The 24,186-nt window shown below is 57.0% G+C and overlaps 6 protein-coding genes across 6 annotated transcripts; 3 read left to right on the top strand and 3 right to left on the bottom strand.

Moving 5' to 3' along the window:
• Positions 1-1,649: 1,649 nt before the first annotated feature.
• On the bottom strand, positions 1,650-3,325 carry PWP1 (rRNA-processing protein; the record flags this gene model as incomplete). The annotated part of the gene is made up of 2 exons (XM_071056874.1): positions 1,650-3,045; positions 3,102-3,325. 2 exons carry the CDS (start codon positions 3,323-3,325, stop codon positions 1,650-1,652), a joined length of 1,620 nt encoding a protein of 539 aa, XP_070912975.1.
• Positions 3,326-3,616: 291 nt separating this feature from the next.
• On the top strand, positions 3,617-6,613 carry PRP16 (DEAH-box RNA helicase prp16; the record flags this gene model as incomplete). The annotated part of the gene is made up of 1 exon (XM_071056873.1): positions 3,617-6,613. One exon carries the CDS (start codon positions 3,617-3,619, stop codon positions 6,611-6,613), a length of 2,997 nt encoding a protein of 998 aa, XP_070912974.1.
• A 306-nt stretch (positions 6,614-6,919) lies between these two features.
• On the top strand, positions 6,920-8,389 carry GCV1 (Aminomethyltransferase, mitochondrial; the record flags this gene model as incomplete). Its single annotated transcript, XM_071056872.1, has 1 exon — positions 6,920-8,389. The coding sequence occupies one exon, from the start codon at positions 6,920-6,922 to the stop codon at positions 8,387-8,389; it is 1,470 nt and encodes a 489-aa protein (XP_070912973.1).
• A 676-nt stretch (positions 8,390-9,065) lies between these two features.
• MFIFM68171_01449 (ethanolamine kinase) lies at positions 9,066-10,463 on the bottom strand (the record flags this gene model as incomplete). Its single annotated transcript, XM_071056871.1, has 2 exons — positions 9,066-9,608; positions 9,678-10,463. The coding sequence occupies 2 exons, from the start codon at positions 10,461-10,463 to the stop codon at positions 9,066-9,068; spliced, it is 1,329 nt and encodes a 442-aa protein (XP_070912972.1).
• Positions 10,464-11,181: 718 nt separating this feature from the next.
• Positions 11,182-14,002, top strand: npr3 (Nitrogen permease regulator 3; the record flags this gene model as incomplete). Its single annotated transcript, XM_071056870.1, has 3 exons — positions 11,182-12,043; positions 12,101-12,497; positions 12,565-14,002. The coding sequence occupies 3 exons, from the start codon at positions 11,182-11,184 to the stop codon at positions 14,000-14,002; spliced, it is 2,697 nt and encodes an 898-aa protein (XP_070912971.1).
• Positions 14,003-14,783: 781 nt separating this feature from the next.
• Positions 14,784-16,376, bottom strand: MFIFM68171_01447 (GLCD beta; the record flags this gene model as incomplete). The annotated part of the gene is made up of 1 exon (XM_071056869.1): positions 14,784-16,376. One exon carries the CDS (start codon positions 16,374-16,376, stop codon positions 14,784-14,786), a length of 1,593 nt encoding a protein of 530 aa, XP_070912970.1.
• Positions 16,377-24,186: the final 7,810 nt, after the last annotated feature.

The following is a 24,186-nucleotide window of genomic DNA, read 5'->3' as shown; positions in this document are numbered from 1 at the left end:
TTCAGGTTTCGGAGGTGGCGACGGATGGCAGTTCAAATTTTTGCTGCTGGTGGCAGCTGGAAAACGATGCGGGAGTGTCGAGCTTGGGGAGGAATATGGGAATTAACCAAGCCTCCCGACTGTGAAATGCCATAGGGAAAAAGAATTTTTTTGTGCCTGGCTTCGCGCCCCATAGCACGCAAGGGTTTGGCGTGCTGCAAGTCAATTGACCGTTAGCTGTTCTCATAGGCCGACTGGGAGGTTAGGACAGGGTTGCGGCATGCGCGGGGTGCGGTTCCTGCGTTCCCGCAAGGGGTCCTCAGGCCGTTCGCTCTTAAGGAGCAAGATCAACGTCGCGTTGTCAACAGCCGAAGGCCTATGATCCATCGTTGGACTCATGGCGTTTCGCCTGCCTAGCGCAAGCAAGGAGAGAAAGCACAATCATGTTTCTCGGTTCCAGGCCTCCGGCGGAAACATGATCGCGGCATTTCAGGTGGGAGAAACGGGGAGACCCGAGCGTTTCGCACGTCATGCAGTCTGATAGGCTGCGCGTTGGTGCGTGACAAGGGCTGGTGGCCACCCCGCCGCTCCCCCCTCGTTGCTGCGTTTTCCCTCCACTGGCATCTGTTCCTGCAGTTGAAACAGAGCTAACATGCTATAGGACTTCTTGATTGGCCAAGTGTTCTCCCCTGGCGGTTGCTTCTGGAAAGTGGAAAGCGTCCCATGCTGAAACCGGCCAAACAGCCATCAGGAGATGCGTGTCTTGTTTCTTCACCGTGCGCGCGCGGCTGTTCTTGGTCCATTCGGGAGTTGAGATGGTCGATCAGGCCTGAAGATTTTCCATAGCGCCGGTCTGTGGATTCACGGGGCCCCGATCAAGCGCTAACTCCCGTCTTGTGGGGGAGCACGCCGCTCATGGATTCCACGTGGAGTAGGCGCTCCTCATGAGGCGCAGAAGCCGTCTCCCAGCTCCGAACGTAAAGAAAACGTCGCTTTCCCATTTAGAACGCCCTTCTTTAAAAAAAACCTACTTGATTGATTATTATATGCTGTGTAAGGTTATATATGCGGCGCAAGCAGTAGCTTATGTCCAGTAACGAGGAATACCACATATTCCTTCAAACCCTGTCTGTGCGCCTCAATCGTGGCGTGAATCAACCGAGGGGGGATGAACTGGTGATCGGAACCAGGCACTCCACACCGGCCAATTAGCCCTATGCCATCCCGACCATCCCCATGGCGAAGTAAGCAATGCAATGCATGAGTTGGCTCCGTCGACTATCCTCCTTATGCGGAATTGTTTGTCAGCTCATTAGATGGATGCTCATTCACGTTCACGGAAAGGAACTTAGTCGGGAACTGGCAGATTCAACCCACTAGTTTGCTGCATTTGCCTGCTTTGACATGGGACACTTGAGATGACCGTGATCTCAAACATGCCGCGTAATGGAGGCTCTATGCTTGGAGATGCATAGAAATTCGGACGTCATTCTCATGCCAGCTTTGCACCTCAAGTATTACAGACGAATATACGAGGGCTTGCCTGGATTATTTTATTCGGGTTGGTCATCTCATAACCGGGGGAACTTCTCCAGTCTATGCTCTGATGCTTGCCTCATCAGGCATTCGAGTTTTGGGCAGACCTGCATTTAGTTGAACCTGAACAGCCATCAGTCTTCGTCTTCATCCATTGAGTCTCCGTCCACCCCGGCTCCACCCTCGCCTTCGTCGTCCTCCTCATCGCTGCTGCTGCTTTCGTCATCTTCCACGCCAACCAAACGATCCTCAACCTCCTTCTCTCCGACAGGCTTGTTGGGAAGTTTGTGAGCAAAAGCTCTCCGGACACCAGGGTTCGTACTTGTATCCCAGATAGACACAGTTCCCTTGCTCCCGGCAACCGCGAGTCTAAAGGCGACTTCTGCGTCAGGGGCAAAGGTAGTGGAAAATACCTTGCCGACATCAAAGTCGCGAGAGACCACAAGGGACGGCCCCTCCGAGTTGATGTTCCATAGCTTGACCGTCCTGTCCGTAGACCCTGTTGCCATGAAACCGGGGATCGCAGGGTTCAGGTCGAACGAGGACACAGACTCATCGTGAGCCTGCAGCTTCCAGACCGATTTGCTAGCAGAGGGGTCTTTGGACGCGTTTCGGATGTCAAAGTAGTGGATGATGCCTCGCTCGGTCGAAACGTAAAAGAAGTTGGGGTCGTGGGGATCCCACCTTACTGTCTCAATGTCGCTCTCCACACCCGCCCTCATAGGCTGCTCGCCAGGCGCGCGCATGTCGGCAATGGCGGCTGTGCGGTCATAGCTACCACTAAGTAGCACCGTCGACTCGACTGAATGCCAAGCCAGCGAGCAAACCTTGTCGGTGTGGTAAGTATACGACTTTGCGCACTTGGCCGTGTGCAGATCCCATAGCTTCACTGTCTTGTCCGCAGATGCCGAGGCTAGCAGATTCCGGTGTTTCCTGTTCGCGGCCAGAGACAGCACGGCATCGACGTGATATTCGTCGTTCGCCTTCTTGGACTTCTTTTTCTTTTTCGTTTTCTTCTTGTCCTCCTCGGCATTCGCCCCTTGGCCCAAGATGGCGTTGGGATACATGCAATCCACCGTGTCAAGGTCCCAGATCTCGATATCCGGGTCGAAGGTGCCGATGGCAACAAAATTTGCAACCGAGTCTTTCTCGACGCCGGGCTTAGAGACCGGAATATCCAGCCACTCGACGCACAGAGGTATCGCGGGAAGCATAATGTCGTGGTGAACGTAGAGGTTGTCGGCCTCGTCCTCGTACACGTAGACCTCTAAATGGGCGAGCTCGTCCTCAACCTTGGCGGCTAATAACAAGTTGTCTGTTGCAAGGATTTGGAGTTCCTCACGCTCCTCTTCGTCATCTTCGGCGTCGTCCTTCAAGGTGATGTACGGGTCGTCCTTATTGGACTCGTAGTAGGCCAGCGACTTGATATTCCCGAACATGCCCATGGATTGGCCTTCCCCCTGGTCTCCATTGTCGTCATCGTCGTAGTGCTCGAGGTCATACTCCTTTAGGTCGTCGTCAATCTCGACGCTGCCGAGCGGTGTCAGCGGAGGCCTCTGAGACCGCAGTGCGCAAGGGGCACGAACTCTGAGCCATCATCGGCTTTGTCCGGGGACTCCTTCTTTTTTGAGACCTTTTCCGACTCTTCCTCTTTCTCTTGCGCCTCTTCTAGGTCCTCCTTTGCGTCTTCAAGCTGCAACTTTGCTAATGCCGCAATACGCTCGAATTCTTCCTCATCGAAGTTGTATTTTGTCGGGAAGGGCGCCGCAAAGCCCCGCGGAACCCAGGCGGTAGTTGTAATCATAGACATCTTGGAAACAAAGCGCACCCACTAACGTCTCGAAGGAGAACGGGCTGTCGCTGGTACCCTGGGCGTAGAATCGAAGATTTCCTCCAACTTTTTAGTGGGACTGGACAGAGGGGCTTATCTTATCGACGTTGGCGGCGCCCCACACAATTTTCTTCCACCCCAGCATTGTTGGACCCGAGCTTTGGGTGTTCCTTTGGCGGTCAAAGTCAACAAGCAACCAATTGTTCGGACAACGGGCCGGAGTCCGCAGATCCAGACAAAACAATCCACATCCCTCGCAACCGTACTGTCATGGGCCGCGACCACGAGGACGACCGCACCGTGAAGCGAAGGAAGCTCGACTTCAACCCCCTCCGTTCAGACGATCGATTCGGCGACCTGCCATCACGCACCCAAAACAGGAGCAATGGCACCTTCAACCCCCGAAGTTCGACCCCTCGCGCTGGGTCCCGGCTTGCGGGAGCCGAGACACCGCGGCAGCGGGGGTTTGACGGCCCGGAGGCCGGCATAGACGACCAAGACGCCGTCAATGCGCTGGATCGCGACTGGTATGGTGGTGACGACGATCTCGGCGGCCACACCTTTGGTGACGACACCCATAACCCCTTTGGCGATGACAGCGGCTGGGCGGCCCAGGAAAGGGAAGCCGCAATGGTGGAGAAGAAGATAGGCCAATTCTCGCGAGGAATGAGCGCGCGACAGATACAGAAACAGAAAGATGTCGATGCTTGGGAGACGAACCGGATGCTCACTTCGGGTGTAGCGCAGAGGAGGGACATGGGCCACGATTTCGAGGATGACCAGGAGGGCACGCGCGTGCACCTTCTCGTTCACGATCTGCGGCCCCCTTTCCTGGACGGACGGACGGTCTTCACCAAGCAGCTCGACCCGGTCCCAGCTGTTCGCGACGCCCAGAGCGACATGGCAGTCTTCAGCAGGAAGGGGAGCAGGGTTGTCAGAGAACGTAGACAGCAGCGCGAGCGCGCGCGGCAGGCTCAAGAAGCTACAAGCATGGCTGGCACCGCGCTGGGCAACCTGATGGGCGTTAAGGAGGAGGACACCGACAGCGCACTTCCCATTGCCAGCGAAGATTCTTCCAAGGCTCAAACCTCCAACAAGTTCAGCGAGCATTTGAAGAAATCCGAGGGTGCAAGCAGCTTTAGCCAGAGCAAGACGTTGAGAGAGCAACGGGAATTTCTGCCGGCGTTTGCTGTACGAGAAGACTTGTTGCGCGTCATCCGAGACAACCAGGTGGTGATCGTTATCGGAGAGACGGGATCTGGCAAGACGACGCAGCTCACGCAATTCCTGTATGAGGACGGCTACGGCAAGAGGGGCATGATTGGCTGCACACAGCCCCGGAGAGTGGCGGCGATGAGTGTTGCGAAACGTGTCGCCGAGGAAATGGAGGTGAAGCTCGGCAGCACCGTCGGCTACGCGATCCGCTTCGAAGACTGCACTAGCAAAGAGACGGTCATCAAGTATATGACGGACGGCGTATTGCTTCGAGAGTCTTTGAACGAGCCGGACCTCGATAGGTACTCATGCGTCATTATGGACGAGGCGCACGAAAGAGCCCTCAACACAGATGTCTTGATGGGCCTTTTCAAGAAGATCTTACAGAGACGGCGCGATCTGAAGTTGATCGTGACGTCGGCTACGATGAACTCGAAGCGCTTCTCCGACTTCTATGGCGGCGCACCCGAGTTCACCATCCCGGGGAGGACATTTCCCGTAGATGTCATGTTCCACCGGTCGCCTGTCGAGGATTATGTCGACCAGGCCGTGCAGCAGGTTCTAGCCATCCACGTGGGGAAGCCAGCCGGTGACATTCTTGTATTCATGACGGGCCAGGAGGACATCGAGGTGACGTGCGAGCTTGTCCGGGAGCGGCTGGACGCTCTCAACGATCCGCCAAAGCTCAGCATCCTCCCCATCTACAGTCAGATGCCTGCAGATCTGCAAGCTAAGATCTTTGATCGAGCGCCGCCAGGGGTTCGGAAGTGCATCGTGGCGACAAACATTGCCGAGACCAGCTTGACGGTCGACGGCATCATGTACGTCGTCGACGCGGGGTACTCCAAACTCAAGGTGTATAACCCCCGGATGGGCATGGATACCCTCCAGATCACGCCCATCTCGCAAGCAAATGCGGCGCAGCGCTCCGGCCGCGCGGGGCGGACGGGTCCCGGCCAGGCGTACCGCCTCTTCACCGAAAAGGCATTCAGGGATGAGATGTACATTCAGACCATCCCTGAAATTCAGCGGACGAACCTGAGCAACACCGTCCTGCTGCTCAAGTCCCTGGGTGTCAAGGACCTGCTCGACTTTGACTTTATGGATCCACCCCCCCAAGACACAATCACGACGTCGTTGTTCGATCTGTGGGCCCTGGGTGCTCTTGACAATCTGGGGGAGCTGACCGGGCTTGGGCGCAAGATGAATGCCTTCCCTATGGACCCGTCTCTGGCCAAGCTCCTGATCATGTCAGAAGAGTACGGCTGCAGCGAGGAGATGGTGACGATCGTCTCGATGCTCTCCGTCCCTAACGTCTTCTACAGGCCCAAAGAACGGCAGGAAGAGTCAGACGCGGCGCGCGAGAAATTTTTCGTACCCGAGTCGGATCATCTCACGTATCTACACGTCTACACGCAGTGGAGAGCCAACGGCTATAGTGATGGTTGGTGTGTCCGGCACTTTCTGCACTCCAAGTCGCTGCGGCGGGCTAAGGAGGTGCGGGACCAGCTGCTGGACATCATGAAGATGCAGCAGATGGAGATGGTCAGCTGCGGCACCGACTGGGACGTCATCCGTAAATGCATCTGCTCAGGCTACTACCATCAGGCAGCAAAGGTCAAGGGCATCGGCGAGTACATCAACCTACGCACCAGCGTCACGGTGCAGCTACACCCGACCAGCGCGCTCTACGGGCTGGGGTTCTTGCCGGACTACGTCGTGTACCACGAGCTGATCCTGACGTCCAAGGAGTACATGTCGACAGTGACATCGGTGGACCCCCACTGGTTGGCCGATCTGGGAGGCGTGTTCTACTCGATTAAGGAGAAAGGGTACTCGGCACGCGAGAAGCGCATCACCGAGACCGAGTTCAACAGAAAGATGGAAATCGAGGCGCAAATGGCGGCGGATAAGAAGCGGGAGGAGGATCGGCTGCAGGCGGAAGAGGAGCTGAAGCTGGTAAAGAAGACGGGGCCGTCCAAGGACAAAAAGACGGTCACGTCGGGCGCCGTGGTAAAGCCGGTCCGGAAGCGGGCTGGCCGAGGGTTCTAGATGCCACCGAATGCAGCTGGGCCAGCCAATCCCATGATCCGCGTAGGTAAATTTCAAGAGGCGCAGACGGTGCAAAGCTGCCTGGCCAGACGACGTGTCTAGGGGACATGGGGGATGGACCGGGAATTTTGGTAGGCCGAGCAACGCCAAGGCCGGGCCGATCCCGGCCCTCGCTCCTCGGCCAAAACCGCGGAATAGAGCGGTGATGAAGTCACACCTTGCTCCATCTTAAACCGGCACTCCCCCTCCCTTTGCCGTCTTCCCGCAAAACAACACAGCGCGCGATTGACAGTCCAATTGGCCGCAATGCAGAGCACAAGGCAGCTCACGAGGGCCCTCCGGGCCTCTTGCCGGACCCAGGCGCACACCGCCAAGCGCTACCAGTCCCGCATCATCCTCCAGCACTCTGCCAGACACCAAGACCGGCCTCTCCCATCCGCATCCGCATCGACGATCCCACCGCGACAACTTGGCCGCGTTGCCCAGAGCCGCAATGCATCCTCCGACGCCAACGCCTCCTCGGACGGCTCCGCCGACAAGGCCCGACTCCAGAAAACGCCACTGTACGATTTCCATCTCGCTCACGGCGCAAAGATGGTCCCCTTTGGCGGCTACTACATGCCGGTACAATACTCGAGCCTCTCGGTGGGCCAGTCGCACGCCTTCACGCGTGAGCACTGCTCCATCTTCGACGTCAGCCACATGGTGCAGCGCATGTTTTCCGGGCCCGGCGTCGCCCAATTCCTTCAGCGCATCACCCCCAGCGGCGTCGCGGCCCTGGAGCCACACCGGAGCACCCTCTCCTGCTTTCTACAGGCCGACGGCTCGGGCGGCATCGTCGACGACACCATCATCACTCGCCTGTCCGAGGGGCGCTTCTACGTCGTCACCAACGCCGCCTGCCGCGACAAGGACAATGCCTATCTCGAACGGGAGAGAGCAAAGTGGAATTCCGAGCCTGGCCACGAAGAACTGCAGGTACATGAGGAGCAGCTCGCTGGCCAGGGTCTGGTAGCGCTGCAAGGCCCGGAGGCGGAATCGATCCTGGCGCAAATCCTAGAGGACGGCGCCGACAAGCTGGACCTGAAGAAGTTGCTCTTTGGCCAGTCGGCCTTTGCCAGGCTCAAGATCCGCGGCGGCGCCCAGATCAGCAGCCCCGTGCTAATTAGCCGCGGCGGGTACACGGGTGAGGACGGCTTCGAGATCTCAATCCCCGGCGACGAGACGGTCGACGTCTCCGAGGCGCTCATGGCCACGGGCGGCCCCGAGAGGGTGCAGCTCGCGGGCCTCGGCGCGCGTGACAGCCTCCGCCTCGAGGCTGGCATGTGCTTGTACGGTCACGACCTGAATGACTCGACCACGCCCGTCGAGGCCGGACTGAGTTGGATCATCCCCAAGGAACGGCGCACGGCCGACGCGGGCTTCTACGGGGCCGACGTGATTGCTAAGCAGCTGGTGCCGCGGAGTAAAGGGGGTGCTGGCGTGCAGTACCGGCGGGTCGGGCTGATCGTGGAGGGCTCGCCGGCGAGAGAGGGCGCCGAGATCCTGAGCCACCCCGAGGACGGCGGGGAGCCGGTCAAGCTCGGGACCGTCACGAGCGGGTGCCCGAGCCCGACGCTGGGCAAGAACATCGCCATGGGCTATATCAAGGACGGGTTCCACAAGGTGGGCACCAAGGTGGATGTGCTTGTGCGCAAGCGGCAGAGGGAGGCTGTCGTGACCAAGATGCCGTTTGTGCCGACGAGGTACTGGAAGGGCGATGGCTCGTCGGCTTAAGGTTGTAAAAGCTGTGATGGTCCGGGGCAAGGGACTAAATTGTTCAACACTGCATTTCACGTAACGGGCATCGGGGTTCTATACATATAGTTCTTCTCAACATTGGCTAGCATTGAGGAGTTGGGGGAAGGTTGCCGGGATAAACAAACGGGGCCGATGTCAGCATCAACTCTTGTACTGACTATGACGCACAATACCTTGCAGATACCGAATTAGCTATCGCAACCATTTCAACCGGTTATTATCTATGACAAAACCCAGTCCTGTAAAGCTGCGGTTTTTGCCCCCTGTACCCATAGTGATTCTAACCAGAACTCAAACTCCTGAATAAATTGTTGAAAAGTATGTATATATGTTCCCATTTCCAGCCGTGCTGCATTTACAGATACCCCATCTACCCTATCCCCTAATTCCTCCCCATTCCTGCCATAGGGGAAAGAAAAAGAAAAGAAAGAAAAAAAAAAAAATCATCTATGAACTATCGTTAAGGGCATATCCGACCCCATGTTGAATGATCGCCCTTTTACCCATGCTAAAAAAGATCCCCACGTGAAGCTGAATGATAATGCTACCCCCTGATGCGCCGACTGCCCTTTCGCGGGCAGAATGCAATCATGCAAGAATTTTGATTCGATAACGAGGATTTCTCAGTTGCCTACCATGGATTCGCATCCACTTACTCCTCCTGGGCCCATCTCCTCTCTCGCAGCGGCATCTCTTTGCCAGAGCGCTGCCGCTCGCCCGTCACCTCGGCCCGCCAGGCGTAGTATTCACCCAGCCTGGTCTCGGCATACGACGCATAGTCAAAGTCGATCTCGGAGATGGTGGCCTGGATCAGGGCCCAGATTCCCCAATAGAAGCCGGGCACGCCCCGGAAATGGTCCACCTCGCTGAGCAGCTTCTCAACCTCGGCGGCCTCGTCCACGCCAGCCGCGGCACCGGGCGTTTTCTTCTCCAGCTGGCTAAAGTAGGCGTGGATATACTCGGTGATGAACTCGCGGCGCTGGGCACGTGTCGGGAGCACACTGAAGTCGCAGTCAAAACCGCCCCACTCGGCAAAGTGGTTCGCGAGGTCGAATGCGGCGGGCGACGGCGTGGCGTATTCGTAGTCGATGAAGGTCACGGTTTCCGTGGTCTTGTCGTCGCCATTTACGGCGTGCGCGCTCTTGGGCAGCACAATCACGTTGCCGCTGAGGAGATCGCAATGTGCAAAGACGAGCTGCCGAGGTGGGGGGCAAATGTCAGCATCCCGTCATGGTCCCGGTTCTCGTAGCTAGGTTCAACTCACCCCATTCACACCGAGGCTCGGCCGCTGACTCAGCTCCGCAACGAGTGTGGTCAGCTCCTGTTGCAGCGCAGCCTGGCGGGCCCGCTGTGCCTCGGTCTCGGTCGGCAGGGCAAATATCCACTTTTGCATCACCGTCCAGACATTGGGGGGCGGCTTCCCCGGAGCGATGCCGTCGAGCGCCTGCTGGAATTCGACATCGCCGAGATTGCTGTCCAGCGCAGCTAGGGCGGAAACCCCGTCGGCCCGCGAATTCTTGCGGCTGTGGCCTGTCCGCCCCGGTATGCAGGGCACAACGGCGTGCCACTGCGCCAGACGGCGCGCCACGGCCTTGTAGATGGCGGGCTTGCGCAGGTCCTCGGGCTGGGTGACGGCGCCCTGGATGAAACGGTACATCATGCCATTCTCAAAGCGCGCAAGAAGCTGCGGGGCCAGCCCGTGCCTCATGAGCAGCTCGTGGTTCTGCGTCTCGCGGTGCCGATCGATGATGACGTCGGTGCCATGGCCGTACGCCCGCAGGAGGATGGCCTCCCTGTCCACCTCGTCCTTGGTGAGGCCGGGCCGCTTATTGACGGCCTTTAGCAGCGTGTTTGTGATGCCGTCGGTGAAGCGGACAAACTCGACGTTCGAGACGGGCTCGCTCCACTCGGGGCGGATCGCTAGCACGAGACGAAGGGCTGATTCGCGAGAATCGGCACCGTCGTAAGAGAGCGGGATGTAGCGGATGTGGTGGTCGCCGCCGTTCAACTCGCCATTCTGGTGGAATCCATTCTCGTTGCAGATAGTCATGGTGGACGAAGAGAGATTCGGGGGTCTTTTGGTGGTGATGAAGGAGGAAGCTCGAACCGTCGAACAGCGGCTGGAGGGGGAGGGTTGGCAAGGAAACTTGCAGGGAAGAGCAAACACGCAAACGAAGGAACGGGAAATGACCGGACTTTAGGAGCCCTACAGCCGTGCTCCGAGTGAGCGAGAGCAAGAGTTGAGAGAGGTAGCAGCTTGGTTCGCGCCCAGCGTCGCTCACACGATCAGTTGCCCCGTTGTCCCTTTTGAACGAAATTCCAGGTGGACCCTCGTCACCCCTCGCCACGATTCCCTTGTTCCCCTGTTCCCCTGGCCAGAAAGGTTAATTTTCGTTGAGCTTGTGAAATTGGCCCAAGCGTCTTGCAGAACCCCAGCTGCCCTGCCGTTGCTTTGGCCCGCGTGTCCCTGCCCATGCCCATGCCTGCCTCGTCTCGGCACTTCAGCCCTCCATTGCATGGCCTGACCTGGCCGATGGTGAGGGGGTTAAAAAAAAAAAAAAAAAAAAAAAAAGAAAGAAAAAGGAAGGAAAAGAAACACCCCCCCCTCCCCCCTCACCCCTCTGGCAGCTCCGGAACGCTGCCGACTCGTCGCGTTGCGGTGTGAGAGCTCAACGAGAGACCCACGCCGGGACCTGCCAGCGACGGGACCAAGTGCCAGCGTTTCCAGCTGTCACGCTGTTGGTGTCACCTGAAATGATCGTGGCATGATGGCACTTCCCGTTCTCCCAAACCCGGACAATTTCCTGGGCGTCGCACTCGTCATCAACCGCTCGCGTGACGGGCCGAGATTCGTCTTCCACTACCCTCCGCGCCTTTTGCCGGCCGAGGGCTCTCGGCGGGATCCCGATGCCGGCAACGATGTTGACGAGGACGACGACATCCTCCCGGGCTCTTTCTCGCGCGATAAAGGTCCCGAGACAGGCGCCGCCTCTGCTCTGCACGCCGCCGAGCTCGCCCAGTGGAATCATGACGACCATCTCGTCACTGAGAGCGGCACCCAGATCGTGCCGTGGGAGCACGTTGCCGGGTTCCCAACCAAGGACCTGGAAAACATCCTGACCCCTGCCCGGGCATACCACAAGCGGCTTTTCCAGGTGTCTCTGGATCCCATTTATTGCGTCTCGTACCCCGTCTACGTGCCCGAGAACGGCGTGTGGCGGAAGCAGAAGAAGAACAAGACGCCGCAGAAACAGCGGCAGTCGCAGGGGGAGGCCGGGCCCGCCAAAAGGGAGGACGAGGATGGCCTTCCGACAGATGCCGGCGGATCAGCCAAGAGCGGCGGCGAGAAGAGCGCAACTGAGGCCGAGCAGATTGAAGCAAGAGACACACTTAAGCCTCTGGCCAAGCCAGCCGAGGAGGCCGAAGACAAAAAGAGCTCCATGACCATGTTCAACCTGGTTTTCTTCCTCAACCCTAGGAAACACGAGGTCAAGAGCCTCGTCGACATAATGTTTACACACATAATCAAGAAGATCAACAAGGCCTACAAGTACTGCCAGCAACGGAGTGATTTTGTCTGGAAGGAGTCCAAAAGGATTCTGGCGCTCAAGGAAAAGGGCCGTGAAGACAGTGCGTGACCCGGCCTCCTCGTCTTACCCAACCTCTGCTGACGGAGGAGCCGTGCAGAAAGGAAAATGAGCTCCCTCTGGGAGGAGATCCTGTCCACGTCGTCCCTAGCAGCGTCGATGCAAGACATCTACGAGGCGGTGTCCCAAAACAAGATTGCCGCCCTGCAGCTAGACACCATCGAAGGCATGGTTACCCATTCAGTCCAGATCCCCGTACCGTTCCACCTACCAGACTTGCCGCAAGATGGCGAGGAAGGCCAGCGCGGCCTCTGGCTAACCACCGCGAACTCGCTAATGGGCGACGAAGCGGCTGAGACGCCGGGCTTCCTTGACAAGAACTTTGCTCTCCTACTTATGATGGACGAGAAGAGGGTCATAGCCGAGCTACAGAGCGACCCTGATGAGACCACGCTCGCCATGATTGAATTTGTGCGGCACTGCAAGCCGACCCTCTCGTAAGTCGCCATACCTCTTATCTAGCCCGACCCCTGAGACTTACATGTTTTCCACTTCTGCGCATAGCTTCTACCAAGTCGGCCAACAGTCTAGCAACGTCCTTACACCAGCCCAGGTGCGCAAATTCGCCCAGCACTTTATCTTTTGGCGGCGTGCCATTGCCATCCCACCGTTACACGCCCGCGATATGTACATCGTCAGCCCCAATTGCGACTTGCGCAAGCTGCCCCAGGCGACCGCCCAGTGGGCACGCCAGTTCCCACTTTCACCGGCGCTCCCCAACTTCCTCGCCGAGTTGAGCGTTGCACCTCGCCCATACAAGCTGCACTGCCCCAGCAAGGCCCACCGCCCAGTCTATATGGCCATGCTGGCCTGGCTGATGCGTGGCGGCTGGGTCACGCAGTTGTGCACCTTTGCCTACGTTATCGTCTGGCCCGAGATCATCTACGAGGTCGAGTACGCGCTGGAAGCCGACGAGATTGCCCGCGCAAAGCAAGTCCAAAACATGGGCCACGAGCCCAGCAGCGTAGAAAGTGACGACGCAGCTGTCGATTCAGTCACGGGCGTAGCAGCGCTAGGCGACGCAGCTGTCGCCGGCTTCGGGTCCGGCTTTCTCCCTCTGCTCTACGACGAAGCCCCAAGCACGGCTTCCGCCTTCCGCGACTTCTCCCTCTCCCACTCCTCATCCATAACGCGAACCCCTACCCGGTCCGAATCTCAGCTCTCTACCGCTAGCACGGCCATCAACAACCCGCCTCCCACTCCCACTTCCCCTTCCTCCTTCACACCGAACAACAACAACACCGTGAGCAGCCCAGAACCACCACCGTCAACGCTGCTCCTATCTTTGACCCCTCAACCCCACCAGCCAACCCCTGCCGAACAGGCCGCCGAGAAGGCCCGTCTCGAGCGCATCGCTGACAAGGCCGCGCGCGAGCTCGCCGAGCGCGCCACCGCCCACGCGCGCAAGGCCCCGCCCCAGCAGACAGCTCATCCTAGCGTCAATCACGCCCGCCACCTCGAAGGCATGACACCGCACATCATCCTCGACGCTAAGAAGGCGACGGGCAAGGAGAGCCTCTATCTGAGCGCCATCGGGCGGCGGTTGCGGGACCGGGCCAACAAGAACAAGGATAACAGCGGGATGTTATCCACCGAGGCGAAAAAGGATCCCTCGGGAGTTACGAGCGGTGGAGGCGGTGGTGGTCACAATCATCACCATCACCACCATCATCATCATCTCCATCATCATCCGCCTCCTTCTCATCATCTCAGGGTTGGCGGCGTGCAACGAGGCGGAGGAGGAGCTAGTGAGAAGGATGCTGCCGCTGGCAGCGGTGACTGGGACGAGCGAGTCGCCAACACGTGGCCCGTTTTTTGGAAGTATTTCAACGGGCGGTCCGCGCTAGAGAGGATTGCGCTCCAGGAGGACATGAAACGCAAGGATGTCTGGAACCTGTTGACGTCAATGAGTGAGTACCTGCTTTGCGTCCGTCACTGGTAAGTGCTCGGATCACAATTCAGATAGCTACGTTAAAAGTTAGGCGGGTGGCTCGTTTCCTCTGCTGTAGGAGCACGCTGTAGGAATAAAAAGGAGACGGAAGGAATGCAGAGGCTTGACATGTAAACCAAAAAATATCCAAGCGGTTGGCAAATGATGTACTTGCTTGTATGTATGGTTGGTAATATTATCACGATACGCTATACGACGGGCCTTGGCTCCGCCAGATGTGTGGCAAGACGATGCAGATAATGAATCCCACGGACCTCGTAGACCAAAAAACGTAGGAAAAAAAGAATAAGAAAAAGAATAAAGGAGAGAGAGAAAAGAGACGAAAATAAAAAAATAAAAAAATAAAAATAAAAATAGCAATGTGCCCTATCCCATCCCAAATTCTCCAGGTATCATCGAAATTGCAAAGAAACGACTGCATGAGGAAGCAAGAGGAAAAAAGAGAAAAAGGAAAAAGAAAAAAGAAAACAGAGATTCCCAACCAGTCTCAAGTGTATGTTTCCCGCTAAACCAGCCCACCCAGTCCAGCCCGACTACGCCCGTGTGCCGAACCGCGCCCCAACTACCATTGATATATGCTGTGACTCCCTAGATGTGCAAGAAATATGCAGATGCAGACCGCGAGACCCGGGTCCCAAAACCGTAAAACCTAAAGGACTCGACGCGAAAATGAAGGAGCGACAAAACGACATTGGGATACAATACATCGGTAACTGCCCGAAGATCACCGAGGAGAGAAAGATGCGCCGGCGCAAAAGCAATCCTCGCATGCCTATGCCGTCAGATCCATGCCGTATTCGTCCTCCTCCTTGAAGTTGACTTCTCCACTGCCGTCGTCATCGTAATCAAGGAAGTCTCCAGAGTCGAGCATATCATGGCCACCGTCGAGGCCCTCCCCGGGACTGACCGACGCGTGGTGGTCGGCCGCTGCATGGCCGTTGCCATTGAGCGGCTCACCCTTGTAATCGGTGTGGTGTGGGACGCGAAGACCCGACCCGGCCGTGCGCGAGTAGGTAAACGTCTTGGGTCTTCCGGTTGCCTCGTCGTTCCTCGCCATGGCCTCCATCAATTCTGTCTGCATTCGCCGCTCATCGTCGGTCAGCTCAAAAGGGAGCTGTCCTCCGCGCTCGTACAGCGCGTTTATCAACTCCTCTTGCTGTTGGATCTTCAAATGGAGCATCCACATGAGATCCCGAGTCCAGCTCACGGCGCCGTTGAGGATATCGCCCTTGTTAGGGCCCTTATCCTTCTCTTCGATGGGGAGACCCGTGGTGATGTTACCGGCCGTGCCACCGGCCGCCCGGCGAGCACCAGGCCCAGCTAGAGCCGATGTGGCCTGCGAAGGAGTGGACACCCCGGCAAGAGTGGGAGACAGCGGCGTGCCGTTCTGGATGGCTTTTCTAATCTTTTCGTCCTCGAGACGGTGCGCTGGCACCAGCTTGCTCAAGTCCTGGATGCGCTCATTGATATTATCCCTTCTGCGGCGCTCGACCAGGTTGTGCGATTCCCGCCTCCGCTTCCGCCTCGCTTCTTGCGATGACGCGGCAGCCGACGTCGCCCCGAGTTTCGCGGGCATCGAAGCGCCTCCCTTCAGGATGATATCGTTGATTTGGTTGCTCTGGAGATTGGCCTGGAGTGGCGACGAGAATCCCGAGCCGGGAAACGAAGAAAGGCTATTGGGTGTCTGGATCCACTGTCCAGAATGCGACTTTTCGTGATGCGCGCCCGTTGTCCTGATGGGTTGAGAGCCAAAGGTGGACTCAGTAGGCATCGACATGCCGCTCATGGTCACCGTCTTGGGCGTCAGGGGCCCTCTGGAGCTTGAGGGCTTGCGCTGCATAGCCTGTGTCATCCGTGCGGCACGAGCCTTGGTACCTAGGAAGTTCGGGTCTTGGTTATCGTTGAGGTCCGAGTTGGCGAGGGGCGATCCTGCATAGGAGAGCGGTGACTGTAACGAGCCGCCGAAAGACTGGGGGTGCTGGATCTGGCGATACTGGCCAAAATTGTGAACGAACGGACTCTGAATCGGATCGCCATCGGGGGTGCTCGAGAAACCGTTGACATGATGTTGATCGATCGGCAGGCCATGGTGGGAGCCGTAGATTCCTTGGGGGTAGCTCATGCCGATGTCGTTCATGGTCCCGAAGTCTTGCCCGTGGTTCTGTATCCCAGCTGGAGGTTCGGTTGGGCTGTTCAGACCTTCGAGCAGCTCATCATCTCCGAAGAGGGCCGAGCCGCTTGAGAAAGCATTGCCGGAGTTGTAGTTGGGCGGCATCGAGCTCTGAAAGTGGCCGGGTACGGCCAGATCGTTGGGGTCGATCGCGCCGCCGCCGTGTCCGCTCATCTGAAAACCATGCTGCGCCATTTTTCCGACGACTGAGTTGTAACGTTGCGAGGCACGTGCAATACTGCCCCTACCGGGAGACTAGCTCTCGAGTTCCAGCGCAAAGAGGTGATGAGTTGACCGCCCTGGCGTCTGGTCTCGGATACGGATGGTGATCTACGCAGTAGGGTGTCAACTATAGCCTTACGATGGCCACAATGACTAGGATGGATAGGCCTGGTTGAGGGGATGGTTTCACTTGTGAACTCCCCGAAGTAGGCCTGGACTATGCGACCGAACCCGGAGTGGTGTGCGATGCTGGGACGACAGCGACGCGCCACACGTACCTAGAGAAACAATAGATGTCTGGTTTGTGGGAGTGCTATGTAGCGCAACTCTCCATCAGGTGAAGGAGTGCGAGGCGAAATGGCAGTCGAATTGAATTGAAAAGATGACTCGAAGAGGAGATGCCGCAGATCGGAGGCTTGGCTGAGTGAGACGGAGACACAAGACGACCGGAAACGCGTCGCACGTCCGGATACAGGGCGGTTACGCCGTAAGTAGGTATTGCCACCTGGAGGTCGACGAAAACCGAGACGATCCTTCTATTTTACCGCGCAGTCGTAAGGCAGCTTTGTGCAGATGTGACTGGCGGGGTGTTGTGAGCGCCGAGTGGTGACTTGTGGCTCGGTGGTGAGAAGTGGTGAAGGCGGGCAAAAGTGGGTGGAGTCGGGCTTAACAATAGTGGCAGCCTAACCGTGTTGGGAAACGGGCCTTTCTAAGTCGCAGCTGGCCAAAGACCCGGGGGACAACCAAGGCCAACCTGACAAAGGGTTCGCGAAACAAAAAATAAAAGAATAAAGAAAAAAAAATGATAAGAAGAAAAACAGAAATAGTTTTCTTGTTTCGGTCGATGCCGAGCAGAGGCAAATCCGCACTAAGTATTTAGCTGCTAATGCCAGGTATGCGCGGGAGGATGAAGAAGTCGGGTATATAAATGCGAGAGTTCTCCGAGGCGGGCGGGAATCAGGATTCGGAGGGAGGTCGATCGCGCAGGGAAAGGCGCGGCGTGCAGACCCTCTGGAGTTATTTTTCTTTTTTCTTTTATAATTTTTTGGCGGGGTTTTCGCTTGCTGATGTTGGAGAAATGGTGCAGTAGCAGCGGGGGAAGCAAGCAGTCGGAACAGATAATTTGGGAGAAAAAGAACGGAGGCCTATGGTGGGCCGGGATGTAAGCCCCAGAAGAGCGGTAAAGATCCAAAGATCCCAGGCCTTCAGCGCGGTCCGGGTCACCCGGGTGGAGCGGCAACGCCGCCGTGGATGCCGTAGGCTGTTTGTTGGAGGGGCTGAAAGTTGACCTGGCGCCAGCACGGCGCTCTAGCAAAGTATGTTTTGCGGTCGACAAACGATACAGGGTGCGCCAAGACAAAGACGGTTGGAACCGCGAAAGGATCCAAGGCCGGGTCAAGGACCAATGTCGATGCGCTGAAGAAGGGAAGGATGCAATATATACCGACTTGGACGCCGCGGAAACAGCGGCTGAGCTTGAGCACTTGATATGGGGTTCGGAGGGCGGGGCATCCGTTAAAGGCGCCTAGAAAGGGTGGGTGAGACCGGAGAGCGGAGTGCGCCGCTGCTGTCGCAAGCTTTAGCGTTAGGCCTCTCGCTGAGTCCACCCCCGCCACGCAGGGGAAGTGTAAGCCGGCGCCGGCGTTCTAGGAACACGAGCGCCGAGGAGGGCAGCGCAGGATTGGGAGGAGCTCACGTTAAAATTCCCCGTTGGGGTTTCCTTTTTCTTTTTCTTTTTGTTTTCCTTTCGGTGCTCCGTGACACGATATCAAAGTTGCCCCTCTTCTCCGAAGCTGGCCGTCAGCGGGGTGCTACTGATGGGATGTATTTGGCAGGACCTGCAGAGCGGCCTCTCCGTCAGACTTATCGCTCAGCTCGGTCGCTTGTGTGTTGTTGGTGTGGTCCAAAAAGCTCGACACTCGTTTGCCCGCACGCACCATGCGTTCCTTGCCGGCAAGGGAGGGAGCCGCCGACTGGAATCTTGACACGTAAACGAGGCGCTCCGTCTTTGGTCGCTCAATCAATACCTAGGTAGACTGCGACAACGAGCGCACAGCGACCTCACGACACACTGGATTGGGTGGTATGAAAAGGCCCTGCAGGCCTGTTCCGACTCGAAGAGGTAGAAAGGGGAGAATGCTGACGGTGACGGCTCCTGAGCTCCAGGGTTGAGTGGACAGTTAGGATTGCCAACACCAACAGAGTTTGTGCTTCGCTCGACTGAGCAAGGGCTGTCCAGCCGTTTGGGTCCAGCCAGCTCCTTTGGGTTGCGTGGTGGCTTCGATCAAACTGACAAAGTCTTTGGCCGTGGACGTTATAAGTGATGTTGTTGCACCTGCCGTGTTTCGATTGGCTGGGTTTTCGAGCTTGTGTGAGCTTGCCTTAGCCTCGTCTGACACGGGGCGATGGACCACGAGGCTGATGCTAAGTGACCAGCAGGCAATGATGAGCGGCGAGCCCCGGTAATCGGAATGTTGCTAAGGAGACCCAGAGTTGCAGAAACGCGAAATTTCCGAGGCAAACGCGGTGCGCGTGGTAGGACGTAGGGTTCTTATAGTCGATACTCAGCAGGCCATCTACACAGTCAGCGCCTTGAGCTGGCAAGTCGTCTGACTCCGAGGCGTCCCGAGATGGTGTGTTGGAAAGGTAGAACCAGGAAAGCACAACGAGGACTTGAATATCTGCGCTTGCTTGGAAATGACTTGCTAGGCCGCCTTAGCTTCCACACCTAGCTTCCGCCCGCTTCACCGAAGTTGTCCGAGGAGTCAAGGACATAGGCACCCCACCTTGAGCCTAGCCATCAGTGTGACTCGAAAGGTGAGACACCAGGGCACGCAAGCGGAAAGAGGGCAGCCATCTTTCTCGAGAACCTGGGCCGGCACTACGTAATGTCTCTGGATTTACAGGCTTGGTGGTGCCAAGGCGTTTGGGATGCGTAATTGCGAACACGACCTCCCGACGGGCCCGATGGAGACTGCAGACGGGTCCAGGAGGATCGAGACAGCATCTGCCGCATCTCGTGGTGCTGTACGCAGCACGCAAGAAATGGATCGGCCCGCGCGATACATTGCACGAGCGCCTGTTCGTCGATTGCCGGGGATGCGCGGTGCATGGCAGGCGGCAGTTGGCCAGTGGGATACCATCCACCACTCCGATCTCTGCATCACGGTTGAGTCCCGAAGAGCCGCGTCGGCACCAAACTGCCAAAGTAGACTCGGTATGGAGTAGGCATCAGAATTCCGGCGTCTGCTTAGGCTTCGGTCTCCAGGCTCCAGGTCCGCCCCGGCAAACCCAAGGGCCTTGGCTTGGAGTTCTATACCTTTCTCAGGAATGCCACCCCGAGCTGTGCCACTTCCCGCGTGTCACTCCGCTTGTATCCCTTCTTCTTTTCTTTTTTACCTTGTCTCTCCAAGTCCTTGTCGGAAGAGGGACAGGTGAGCTTCCACGTGCCAATACGTTCCGTTTCTGCCACCCGCAAGCACACACGTCGATGCCAAGGTGGGTGTCAACTGAGGATGGGAAAAGCTGCATGTCACCCTCTTTCGATGGTCCGTGATCACTGCCCAGTGGGTCAGATCTGGCAGCATGGCCAATCAAGTCCGGATCAGCACCCTCCCAAAACCGTTTCCCATCTGCAAGAATGTCAGGGATGGTGTCCCCACTCTTCCCGGAGCATGCGCCAGCATGAACTCGACAACCAACTTCCTCTCGCACGAATCCCATCCGAAAGCGCCTTCCGACAAGCCCCTCCACACAGCCCACGGAGCCAACTCTTGCGGCCGTGTTCGAAGAAGTTCCGTTGGACGCGTAGGCGCGCCGAAGACGACCTGTTCGAAGTCCGTCGCCACGGTCAGAACTATACCTCAGCCAACAGCGGCAAGGCAGCGCAAACACAACATCAGGGGCAATCTGAGCATCGGATCAGATCATTCTTGTTTCTAGTTGTACGTGGGCTTGCCGCGTGACTTCCCGAACTACATGTCCTTGACTGCTTCGAAGCAACGAAGCTAATGATTCCGCTCTCCCTTGGCAGAACGTCCTTCTGGCGACCCACCTGTTTCCCCCCAACCACACACCATAGCTCCCGATACTATATCAAATCGACTCAACTCGGCTCAGCTCTTAGTTCACGCTCGCATCTCACAGAGTGGTCACCGGTACCCCCACCAACCTCGACGACATCCTGTTTTTTTTTTTTTTTTTTTTTTTTTTTTTTTTTGGACCTCTCCAGCTCGCCGCCCCAAAACGCACAGCGACACGTACAGCGACACGCCCGCTTCTCTGGCATCCCACTTGGCGTATTACAAAACGACAGCTGGAGCTAGACTTGAAGGACCATGGCGTCATCATCTTTTCGCGACTCGATCAACTCTCTCGGTTGGTCGCGCCGCGACGCCGATTTACCAGTAAACACGTCCCAGCAGGGCGGCTTATTGTCATCGTTGAAGTCTCTGAATCCCTTCGGAGACCGCGGCTATGTTCAGCTTCCGACTACGGAAGGCGCGGGGGCGCCTCTGCCGGCACCCAACCGCCGTGAAGAAGAGGAGGGCTGGTTCGCCTGTGAGTCAACTTGCTTTTCCTGATATCTCACCTGCCGCCGTGTTCCTTGTTTGTCTCCCCTTCCATCAGCCTCGCTACCCCTGCAGACAGGCCTAGTCTGCAGGACATGTGCCGTGTCTGCATGCCCATGTCTCAGGCTGCCCCCACATACACGATGATCGCAAATGTCTCCCTCATCTCTCTAGTGCCGGGACGACCTAGTGCCGCCAAAGACTAACCGCGACGCAACAGTGAGTCGATGGGATCGCATGTTGATCTTCGGTGCTTGCAACCTCGGCGCGCTCGCCTGCTTCGTCATCTGCTTCGCCCTCTTCCCAGTCATGTCTCTTAAGCCACGCAAGCTTGCAATTTTGTGAGTGCCATACTTCGTCGAATCTTGTTCCTCTACCGTTGCACCGCCACGAGGAGACACGGCTGGGATCCTGTTAGCTGCACTTTTGACCCAGTGTCCTTTGATCTGGCAACTAGGCTCTACTCCAACTGCCCAGGACGCCTGTTCCTCGGTGACCCGGTCAAGGACAGACCACCGAGAGCGTCCCCGATAGCACTGCCATTGCCCGTTACACTGTCGACAATTACACTAGGCTCACTAACAAATCTCCGTAGATGGACGTTAGGCTCTGTCCTCTTCCTCTCATCTTTTGCCGCCATCATGGGCCCATGGGCATATCTCCAGCACCTGGCGTCGACGCCACGGCTGCCTTTCACTGCAGCATACTTCGGGTCCTTAGGCATGACCCTGTATTTTTCCATCGGAGTAAGTCAGCCCTGTACCCTGGCAACAGGCTAGGAATGCGATGCTAAGCCGCTGCAGCTCCGAAGCACAATTCTCACACTTTTCTCGGGTCTTATTCAGCTAGCTTGTCTTGTATGGTATCTTGTGAGCTACTTTCCAATGGGCTCCAGCAGCTTGCGCCTTGTGAGCGGCTTCGGTGCTCGCAGGGCAGCAGCGTGGATGACTGGATAATAGGGGGACGAGGATTGGTATTGTATCCTTGTTTTATGGCGCTAGATTCACGGGACTCTGGTCGCATTGTATATCATGTACCACATCCTAAGGTGTTGGCTCAAGCGGGATCTGATGCTGGCAGGACCGTGCGTTTAACGACTGGGCGTTCATGGTTCCCGGCGCCTGCCGAGGTGCCAAGGCTTGTGACGAGCTTCCAGTTGAGTCCCTTTCCCCCACCATCGCGGCCATAGACCCTGTGGCAGGTGCTTCACTATACTCTGCATGCTTGCTTCGCGCATTGCTTGTAACCCAGTCATCACGGCTGAAGGCATGGGCGCCAGTCACATTGTGCTGTGATAGGATCTGGACGAACGGGAGCCGTTTGGGTCGTGGCGGGGTTCCCTAATTTGTTCCAAAGTTTTAGCCGGCAACACCTCGCTTGGCTCCCCGTGCTGTTCCACGGGACGGGTTTCTAAGCATCGGCCGGGAGCGTTCCAAAATGCGGAAAGAATGTCCATACCGACTGATAGGCGTAGGCTGTGGGTTCAGAGCCGCATACTATGTAGGGATCGCCTAGGCGCTTCTGCTACAGGCGATGAGGAGACGCTGCCATTCGTAGGTTTGTCCGCCTTGTTCAGTCGATCCATGCTCACGATGCACTCAGAAGCCGTGTTCAAGAAGTCTTAACGTTAGCTAAACACGTGGGAGCCAGGGATTGTGGAGGCACATGAGTGGGTTTGGGTGCAAGGGCCTCACGGGCTGGTGACGGCGTAGAAACCTACTCGACGAGTCTGGACTCTAGAATCCCGTGGAGGCCGCCGCATCCACCTAGTTTTCCAGTCTTTGAGACTTGCCTCAAGGAGTCCAAGCCGGCGGTCATGTTAATAAAGGCAAATCCCGCCTACAGCATCCGGGCTGTCGAACTGAACCCAAAGAACTAGGTATCACAAGACACTTGATGGTTACCATAAGGTAAGCCTGCCAAGACATGTATGCGGGAACTTGCTGCAAGACAACGACAGATTTCACCAAATACCTTAACCTATCTGCGTAAGATCTGTATATCTCCTAGCAATCTGCTCCTTTTTGTGGCGCACTCGTTCCTTTCAGTTGATATTGTGTGAGCGCGGAGATGGGAACCCCGCCTCGGCCCGACCCCTCGCCTCCCTAACAACTTGCATGGCTTTCCACGACTCCCATCGCACTTCGATCCAACGGTAATGAAAGAAAAGCATAGCTTACAACGCACACGTACGAAATATGCTGCAAGTCCATTTGCTGCTGTTCTTAGGCCATATATTCGTGGCAGGTGCACTTTGAGACTCTAGACTGTACGGATTCCGGACTCTCGGCTCTCACGACCCCGCTTCTGCTGGTAAGGCAGCGTTTGCCGCGCAGGAGTGGTGCAGCAGACATCGAGCCATTGCCCGGTTACCGATTACATACCCTACCTGCCTCAACTGGGAAAATTATTACGGCGTGGGCTTCCATATCCGTCTCCAAGTTGCTTTACTTAATGAGGGGCCGCCAATCCTGTCTGGAGGAAAAGACTGGGGCGTGGGCGCTGGTCGTTGGGTGACACACCCCGCCATGAGAGAAGGGCTGGTGGGAGAGCGATGCACGCACAAGACAAGTGCTGGTACCGATCTGTGGCCAGTGAGTCGGCCGTCATTGTCCTACAAAAGAAAGTTGAGTCTCTAGGTCCATGGCCGTCCGGAAGCAGAGCCAGTTCATCGAATCGTAATGGTCTGCTACCGAGGTAGGCAACGCTGTCCGAGACAGGCCGGAACAGGGCGCGGGGAAGGTTTTGTGCAGCCGCCAGGGATTGCCCACCCAACATTGCCAGGTGTGCTGCGTGGAGAGAGAGTCAGGGTGGATAGCTCTGCAGACCGCAGCCGCGTAAAGGCAGGGCCGGCAGGCCGGGTTCCCCTCACACGACCATCATCCAAGATTTGCCCAGCAGAGAATGCAACCAGACGGAAATTGATCCAACTCGTCCCTCCGTATGCCCAGCATCGCCGCAACGGGCTTTCAATAATAGCAGGCGCTGGAACTCGCCAGTGAGAGCGGGGGAAGCTGTTGGTCGCTTACAACACCGGCGTGTTTACCTAATAATCCGGACAGTGCCTGTAACTATTCACTGAATCAGGGTGTCGTGCAAGGAAAAATAAAATGAGCAGCGTAGAATAAAAGGAGCTTTGCCGCAGCTTGGCCCGCCGGCCGTGCTCCGTGTCTTCTCGCGGGCATCGGGGCCTGTTAGTGGATTGGATTCGG

Source organism: Madurella fahalii (assembly GCF_045866475.1).
Source record: "Madurella fahalii IFM 68171 DNA, scaffold_1, whole genome shotgun sequence".
In the NCBI taxonomy this organism is placed as follows: domain Eukaryota; kingdom Fungi; phylum Ascomycota; class Sordariomycetes; order Sordariales; genus Madurella; species Madurella fahalii.
Note: the sequence above shows the minus strand (reverse complement) of the source record. Positions and strands in the feature narration are given on the sequence as shown.